The following is a 9097-nucleotide window of genomic DNA, read 5'->3' on the forward strand; positions in this document are numbered from 1 at the left end:
GTTTTGCATTCCACTTGGTATATAATCCTTTTCATAGATTCGTAGATTGGTTGCAACATGTTTTTATTAAGGATTTTTTCACCTGTATTCGTGAGGGTTGTTTCTTTGTAGTTTACTTGTGATATCTTTGTCTGATTTGGTATCAGGGTAAAACTGGACTCTAAGAATGGGTTGGGAAGTGTTCCCTGCTACTCTTGTCTGTGAGTGTTTGTGTGAGATTGGTATTATTTCTTCCTTAAATATTTGACAGAATTTTCCAATGAGGCCATCTGAGCGTGGACTTTTCTTTGTGGGGAAATTTTAAGTTACTAATTCAATTTCTTATATTTTAGGTGTATTCAGATTTTTCTATTTTTTTTAAGTCAGTTTTGGTAATTTGTGTCTTTTAGGAATTTGTTCATTTAAAAAAATGTTTATTTTTGAGAGAGAGAGAGAGAGAGCATGGCAAGCAGGGGAGGGCAGAGAGAGGAAGAGAGAGAACCCCAGGCCCTGCACCTTCAGCACGGAGCCCGATGCTTGGCTTGATCTCATGAACCATGAGGTCATGACCTGAGCTGGAAACAAGAGTCAGATGCTCAACTGACTGAGCCACCCAGGCATCCCTGGAATTTGTTCATTTATTTTTATTTTTATTTATTATTCATTTTTTAAAATTTATATCCAAGTTAGCATACAGTACAATAATGATTTTAGGAGTAGAATACAGCGAGTCATCCCCTACATATAACACCCCGTGCTCAACCCCTCAAGTGTTCTCCTCAATGCCCCTTGTCCATTTAGCCCATGCCCCCACCTACCTCCCCTCCAGCAACCCTTAGTTCTCTATATTTAAGAGTCTCTTCTGTTTTGTTCCCCTCCCTGTTTTTATATTATTTTTGCTTCCCTTCCCTTATGTTCATCTGTTCTGTGTCTTAAAGTTCTCATATGAGTGAAGTCATATGATATGTGTCTTTCTCTGACTAATTTCACTTCGCTTAATACCTTCCAGTTCCATCCACGTAGTTGCAAATGGCCAGATTTCATTCTTTTTGATTGCCGAGTAATACTCCATTGTATGTATATACCACATCTTCTTTATCCATTCATCTGTTCATGGACATTTTGGCTCTTTCCATACTTTGCCTATTGTCGATAGGGCTGCTATAAGCATGGGGGTGCATGTGCCCCTTTGAAACAGCACACCTGTATCCTTTGGGTAAATAACTAGTAGCACAATTGCTGGGTTGTAGGGTAGTACTATTTTTAATTTTTTGAGGAACCTCCATACTGTTTTCCAGAGGGGCTGCACCAGCTGCATTCCCACCAGCAGTACCAAAGGGTTCCCCTTTCTCTGCATCTTTGCCCAACATCTGTTGTTGCCTGAGTTGTTGATATTAGCCATCCTTACTGGTGTGGGGTGGTATCTCATTGTGGTTTTGATTTGTATTTCCCTGATGATGAGTGATGTTGAGTGTTTTGTCATGTGTCTCTTGGCCATCTGAATGTCTTCTTTGGAAAAGTGTCTATATTCATGTCTTTTGCCCTTTTCTTCCCTGGATTATTTGTTTTTTGGGTGTTGAGTTTGATAAGTTCTTTACAGATTTTGGATACTAACTTTTTATGTGATATGTCATTTGTAAATATCTTCTCATGGAATTTGTTCATTTAAATTGACTTATTTATTGGCATAAAATTGTTCAGAATATTTTTATAATCCTTTTATTTTCTGTACAGTTGATAGTTGTGTCCCCTCTTTTGTTTATGATTTTGATAATGTGTGTCTCCTTTTTTTTTTTTTTCTTGGTTAACTCAGCTAAAGTTTACCAATTTTGTCAGTCTTTTCAATTTCACTGATTTTTTTTTCCTCCTAGTGTTAATGTTTTTTCCTGTTTGTCGATGTTCACTCTTAAAATTATTAGTCCTTTACTTCTGATTACTTTGGATTTAATTTGCTCTTTTTCTAGTTGTACAACCTAGCACCTTTGATTATTGTTTTGAGACCTTTCTTTTCTGTCACAAGCATTTAAAGCTGTATGTCCCCTCTGTCACTGTTTTAGCTGCATCCCATATTTTCTGATCTATTTTAATTTTCACTCTTTTCTTTTTTTTTTTTTTAATTTTTTTTTTTTAACGTTTATTTATTTTTGAGACAGAGACAGAGCATGAACGGGGGAGGGTCACAGAGAGAGGGAGACACAGAATCTGAAACAGGCTCCAGGTTCTGAGCTGTCAGCACAGAGCCCGACGCGGGGCTCGAACCCACGGACCGTGAGATCGTGACCTGAGCCGAAGTCGGACGCTTAACCGACCGAGCCACCCAGGCGCCCCTTCACTCTTTTCAAAATATGCTCTCGTTTTCCTTGTGATGTATTCTTTGACCAAATGGGTAATTGTTTATAAGTATATTAATTTTCAGATATTTGGGGATATTTTCCAACTTTCCTTACATTGTTGATATATAATTTATTTCTGTGTAGGCAGTATACATACTTTCCATGATTTCCATATTTAAAAAAATTATTTTAATGTTTATTTTTCAGAGAGACAGAGTGTAAGTGGGAGAGGGTCAGAGAGAGAGGGAGACACAGAATCTGAAGCAGGCTCCAGGCTCTGAACTGTCAGCACAGAGCCCAGTGCGGGGCTTGAACTCATGAACTGTGAGATCATGACCTAAGCTGAAGTTAGACACTTAACCGACTGAGCCACCCAGGTGCCCCATGAATGATTTCCATATTTTAAAATTTATTGAGACTTGTTTTGTGGCTTAGCATAGATATAGTCTTTCCTGGGAAGTGTTCCGTGATCACTTGAAAATTTGAATGTGCACCTGCTCTTGTGGGGTGGAAGCCTCGGTTGATGTTGGTTAGATCAAGCTGGTGAGTTGTGGCAGCCATCAAGTGTCTATCCTTGCTGATTTTCTCACTAGTTCTATGAATATTCAAAGTGGGGTATTGACATTTCTAGAATTATTGAATTATTTCTTCTTTCAAGTCTGTCAGCTTTTCTTTTATGTTTTTGGGGCTATATTGTTTCATATGTATACATTCGTAATTGTTGCCTTTTCAGAATGTGCCAGTCCTTTATCATTATGAAATAAATCTCTCTCTCTAGGAAGAGTTGTTGTCTTCTTTTTTAAAAAATTTCTTTTAAAGAGAGAGAGAATGTGTGCCTGTCTGCGAGTAGGAGAGGGGTGGTGGGAGGGTGGGGAGGGACTCTCAAGCAGGCTGCATGCCCAGGGCAGAGCCTGTTGTGGGCTTGATCCCACGACCCTGGGATTGTGACCTGAGCTGAAATCAAGAGTTGGACTGAGCCATTCAAGTGTCCCAAGAGTTGTGTCTTAAAGTCTGTCAGATATTAATGTAGCTACCCTACCAGTCTGGTTTCTGTTTGCATGCACATCCTTTTCTGTCCTTTTACTTATAATCTATTTGCATCTTGGAATTTCTTCAAATATTTTTTTTTCTATGCCTTCCCTCATTCCCCAGGGCTCCTGTCACACCTGTGTCTGTACACTTGGTGTTGTCTTGCTGTGCTCTGAGTCTCTGGGCATTTGTTTTTCAATCTTTTTTCTCTCTGTTCTTCAGAGTAGTTAATTTCTATTGATTTGTCCTTCAGTTTCCTGCTTCTTTATCCTGACGTCTCAGACCTGCACGTGCTGGTCTGCTGTAAGGGATCTTCCATTTTAGTTCTTGTACTTTTGAGCTCTAGAATTTCTTTTTGGGTTTTTCTGTTTTTGATTTTTGTTGCAATTCTCTTTGAGTCATTGTCATCATATTTCCACGTATTTGTTAAAACGTGGTTTGCTTTAATTTTTCGTACATACTTAGCGTGGCTGCTTTGAGGTCCTGTGTGCTAAACCCATGTTTGGGCCCACTCACCTTATTTTGGCTGCTCATTTTTCCTGAGTATGGGTCACACATTTCTGTTTCTGGGAGAATGTCTCAGTTTTTGGCTGAGAATTGGTCATTTTAGACGGTGCAGGGTAGCAGGATAGGGTATTGATCCTGCAGGCTTCCGCAGGATACGTTTCCCTCCGTGTTGTCAGGCCACTGATGCCTGGGTTCTCTTTTTGTTTTTGTGTTCGTTGTCTTTTTTATTTTTCAGCCTGGCTTACTAGGAGTTGTCCTTGTGTCTGCACTGCTTAGTGCTGAGCCAGCGAGGGGTCAGAAGTTGTGCTTAGTTACCTAAGCCTTTAAGCTCCTGCCCTTTGCCGGTAGACGTATGTGTGGTTTGGGTGGTGCATCCAAGGTTCGGGTGGTTTTGAACTCTTCCCCAGTTTTTATGTTTTCCCAGGGCCTTCCTGTGCGCCACCTCCCAGTGGCCCAGGGCCGCGTGCCCGGCTCAGGGCCTCCATGGACTTTGTCTGCACGTGTGTGCAGCCTCCCCACCGCCCCCCGGGTGTGTGTGTGCGTCTGGCCCTCTGGTGCTCTCACTCCAGGCTCTCCCTCTTGGGCTTCCACGTGGTCTGTTGGTCTGCTGGTCTGCTCTGGCCCCCAGCAGGACTGTGACCGAAGGCCAGTGGAGCTGTGTGCTTTCTCTACGTCTTGCCTGTCAGGTGGACAATTTATGCTGACAGTGTTGCCACACAGGAGGGCCTTTCACCCCCTGCACCAAATCAGGGAAGCTCAGTCTGGCAGCAGAGATGCTGGTTTTCGTGGCCAGTCTGTCCCTGGCAACGCTTGGGTCCTAGGCCGTGCTGCTGGGGGCTATGGGCGGTGGCTGGGAGAAGCTGGCCCCACAGTTCACCTGAAGTCCGCAGTTTCTCATGAATCAGTGCTTCTCAGCTTGTTTGCTTTTCGTTAATTTCCAGAGCTTTTGAATGTTTGGGGTGGGTTTTTTTTTGACAATTTTGTCAAATTTCATAGTTGTTTCAGGTGGCAAGAAGATTTCCAGACCTCTTTATTCTGTCTTTGCTAGAAGTCTCTAGCCCTCTGCCTTTTTAAGCCGGTGGCATTCCCAGCTTGTCACAGGTGTCTAGAGTAGAGGGCAGAAAATACCCTGCTCCATCCCGTGACGCAGTGATGTGTGGTGACGGGGCACCTCCACTCGTGGGTGAGGGACGGGGAGAACGAGGGTTGGTCTTAACCCCTGCTTTGCTCCATTTCGTGCCTGGTTTTGAACGTACGGTAGATTTAAATGTCTGCTGGTTGTAAGTATGTAAATCTTGACCTTTAAAAAACTTATTGTAGTTATAATTCTGGATTTCAATCTTTTTTTAAATCCTAGTTACTGACTTTCTGGTTTTCAGTTACTGAGTATAATTAAGATGATGTATTTCTTCTTTAACTTGTAGTTTGTTCTGTCAGTCGAAACCAAGACAGAGAATTGTCCCTACGTGGCATGAAAAGCCGTACGAATGGAATCAGGTGGGTGAGAAATCGAGCGCCGTGCGAGCCGCCTGCCCGGGAGTGATGGGCTCGGGGGAGTGAGGGGCCCAGGGCAGGGGCTGTGGAGGGTCCGGAGAGACTAGAAAGGGACAGGCGATGTGGACGGTTCTGTTGAGTCATGGGGTAGCGTCACAGAGCAGACCGGCGGTCTCTGGATGGCGTGCCCTCTGTGATGCCCAGGCCGACTGTCCTGTAACTTGGGATGAAGCCGGGAGGAACATCTGGATCAGCTGTCGGGGCGCATCGGTGTTGCCTCCGTGTGCTCGGGCTGACAGCGTGCCACACACGGGGTGGCTTGAACAGCAGACGTTTATTGTCTCATGGTTCCCGGAGGCCGGAAGTCAGAGGTCAGGGCACCAGCACAGCCGGGTTCTGGTGAGAACCCCTTTCCTCGCTTGCAGGCCCGTGCCCCTATCCTGTGTCCTCACGTGGTGGAGAGCGTCGCCCTTACGTCTCTTCTGAGAAGGGCTCTGATCCCGTCGTGGGGGCCTCGCCCTTGTGACCTCATGGAACCCCATTCACTTCCCCAAAGCCCTACCTCCAGACACCATCGCACTGGGGATTTGAACTTCAACATTAGGGATTTGGGGCACACAGTTCAGTCCATAGCAGTTGGGAAATAGGGCAGGGCCCATCCGGGGCACCTTGACTTTTACCGTGTATAATGTTTATGAAATAAAATAAAATTGGACTTGAGGGGAGGGGTTTGCAGCTTGACTTCTAGAGCCAAGGGCGTCTTTGTGAATGAACCCGCTGCGGCGTGAGCCACGAGATGCCCCTGCAGGTGGTGTTTCCCGTCCTCAGTCGGCACGAGACCTTCTTCCTCCCCTGGGCACCGACCGGTGTCCCTCTTCAGAGCCCTCAGGACCGGGCCTGGAGCCAGCTCCCTGACAGGAGGGGACAGGAGGTGCGCCGGCCACCTCTCCTGCAGACTCTGTTGGGAGACTTAATCTGAGGGCAGAATTTTACTTTGAGGTTGATGTGCTTTAGAAAATGTACATACTTAGAAGCCGATAGCGGAGCCGCAGTTCGTGTGTACGTGGGGAGGAGCGTGTGGAGCTTTGGGTGAAGTCACCGGGTTACTGAAAGTGGCTTGTCAGACGCGCGGCATTGAGCGCTGTGAGAGACGGGAGGTGTTCTGGAATACGCCGGGAGACCAGAAGACTACTTTCTGCTGTCTTACGTGTCTGTGCACGTGTGTGTGTCCTTTTGATGATTCATTTTACTTCCTTTACTTGATGTGTCGCAGGCCCGTCTTCTAGAAAGGTCTGACTGGTCCTTTTGTCCCCTCAGGTGGATCCAAAGCTGGTCATGGAGCAGGCTGACCGGGAGAGTGACCGAGGGAAGAACACCTTTCTCTACCAGCTTCACAAACTGATTGTTCTCAGTGCCTAGGCGTGCCGGCGGGCCGTGCCCCGGTTCCTCCCAGAGGAACCAGATCCGCCACGGGGCAGTGGATTAAAGGCTCCAGCTGTAGACTGACTTCTCTGTATCTGAGCGTTACAGTCTTTGCCCGCTGCATCCAAAAGGTCTTCCCCATCCTGGTTCCTCTTCTCTGTGGGTGGTGGCTGGAGAGTGGTATTTCTGTTCTGGTGGGAAGGATTGGAAAGTCTGGTCTTTTCCAGAAACAGAAAATCACTGTGTTAAACGATTCTGGGATAACACCGTTCTGAAAGAAAGCTTTATTTGGAAAAAGAACTATATTTTGTTTTAAATTTATTAAGGTAAACAGAAATAGATGATCTTACACGTAAGGTTCCAGAATGTGCTAGTATGTTCTATCTTGTTACAGTGATTTAAACCTGGGGTACAGGCAGAACCACGAACCGCAAACCCTGCAACAGGGAGCTGCGTGTTTCTTACAACTGTGTGGCATTTTCTAATTTTCTTTTCCATGAGGAAAAATATTTAATTTTGATAAAACTAACTTCAGTTTTGTATATTTTAGATTTTTACTTACGTTACAATTCGGAGTCCAAATTTCAGAAATCAGAGAGATTACCGGGCAACTAGTATTATCTGTGTTAAAGAATAAAAAAGCATGAGACCAAGTTTCTGTTTCTGACAGTTTTTAGTCAGAGGAGATTCCTGTCGGTCAGGGTTGCATCAGAGGAGCAGTCGCTGCGAAGACGGCGGCAAGGGGTCCCTGGTGGCCTCACACGGTTGTCAGAGGCGCTGATGGGAGGAGGGTCCGCGAGGGCGGCAGGAAGGATCAGGGGAGCGGGCGCCTAAGCAGGCTACTCCCAGCGGGCAGTTCGAAGCCCGTGAGAAAATCTGAGGAGCCTATGTATCTGGGGGCCGTGGGGTGGTGACCAGGAGATCGCGTAGAGGTCTGGGCAACTGCCGTCTGGGGAGCTTCTGTAAACTGGGGGCCCAGCACTGTGTGTGTGTCCCTCTGTCGCCCGTGTCACACTCGCGCCCCCAGTCTTGCTCAGCTCCGAGCCAGAGTGGTCCAGGTGGGGGTTCCGGGAATGCACTCCCAGCCTCAGGCAGGAGGGGGGCACCGCGCTAGCAGCACAGCCCTTCCTGATGCCTGGGGCAGCCCGAGGCCTACCTCCTCAGAAAGTCCTCTGTGAAAAGAAGCAGGATAGGTCCCCCTGCTGCCAGCTCTTCGCTTTGCGGGGTCCGAGGCATGCGCCCCGCTGCGGGTGAGGGGCAGCCGGTCCCCGGGACCGTCCAGCGCGGGGCCTGGTTAAGTCAGATGGTACCGGAAGGCTTGCTTAAAAAAAAAATCCAGCTTCTTCGTTTCTCTGGTTCTAACCCTTAAAGAAAACCATCCTGACTCTTTTTTCTGGAATTGCTTCCATCTTGCTAAGCATCGTAAGTAAATTTTGCCCTCCGTGATTTCCGCCACAGTCGTCGTCTACTTGCTGCTGTCTTGGTGAAGATTGAGCTCTTTATATCATTCGGTATCCGCGTTCCCCATCGCTCGACGTGGTCACGTCGGCGTGACTGGTTAGTTCATTCTATTCTCAGCAACTCTGGAAATCCTGCTCTCTGCAAAAGCCAGCAGCATGCTTGACGGCCCCGCCTTCCGCAGAAGACGGGGCGTTACTCAGCGATCACACGGCGATTGTTCGTGTGCACGCTTCTCCAGTCCTGTGGGCCTTTAAAGCTTCATTTTAAGTCCAGTTCATCAGCACGCAGTGTGCTCCTAGCTCTGGGTGTACAGTGTGGTGACGCAGCGTTTCCATACGTCACCCGCTGCTCGTCCCGACGGGTGCCCTCCTTTGTCCCCGTCACCTGTTTCCCCCATCGGCCCCCACCTCCCCTCTGGGGACCGTCCGTTCTCTATGGTTAAGAGTCCGATCCTTGGTTTGCCTCTCTCTCTCTCTTTTTTTTTTCCCTCTGCTCATTTGTTTTGTTTTTAAATTCCACATATGAGAGAAATCATGTGGTATTTTGTCTTTCTCTAACTTCACTTTTGATACTCTCTAGCGCCATCCATGTTGTTGCAAATGGCAAGGTTTTCTTTTTTTGGCTGAATAACATTCCATCGTTTGTGTGTACGTATGTACATGTACACACACACACACCCCACATCTGCTTTATCCGTTCATGTATTGACGGACACTTCAGTTGCTTCCATATCTTGGCTACTGTACACAATGCTGGTATAAGCATAAGGATGTTGTTAATTTTAGCCTTCTGACAGGTGGGATGATATCTTATTGTAGTTTTGATTCGTATTTCCCTGATGATGAGTGATGTTGAGCATCTTTTCATGTGTC

The 9097-nt window shown here is 46.5% G+C and overlaps 1 protein-coding gene across 5 annotated transcripts in view; it reads left to right on the forward strand.

Moving 5' to 3' along the window:
- The window catches only part of TDRD9 (tudor domain containing 9), a 110994-nt gene extending 103577 nt beyond the window's left edge, over positions 1-7417 (forward strand). For 4 of the 5 annotated variants that reach the window (XM_078447791.2, XM_078447792.2, XM_081796003.1 and 1 more), the window contains 2 exons: positions 5273-5345; positions 6660-7417. In XM_078447791.2, coding sequence (XP_078303917.1) covers positions 5273-5345; positions 6660-6761 — 175 coding nt within the window. In that variant the 3' untranslated portion in view covers positions 6762-7417. The remainder of the gene's footprint in view (positions 1-5272; positions 5346-6659) is intronic. The other variant, XM_078447794.2, reaches the window with a different exon arrangement.
- Positions 7418-9097: the final 1680 nt, after the last annotated feature.

Source organism: Panthera onca, chromosome B3 (assembly GCF_046562875.1).
Source record: "Panthera onca isolate mPanOnc1 chromosome B3, mPanOnc1 haplotype 2, whole genome shotgun sequence".
Lineage (NCBI taxonomy): Eukaryota > Metazoa > Chordata > Mammalia > Carnivora > Felidae > Panthera > Panthera onca.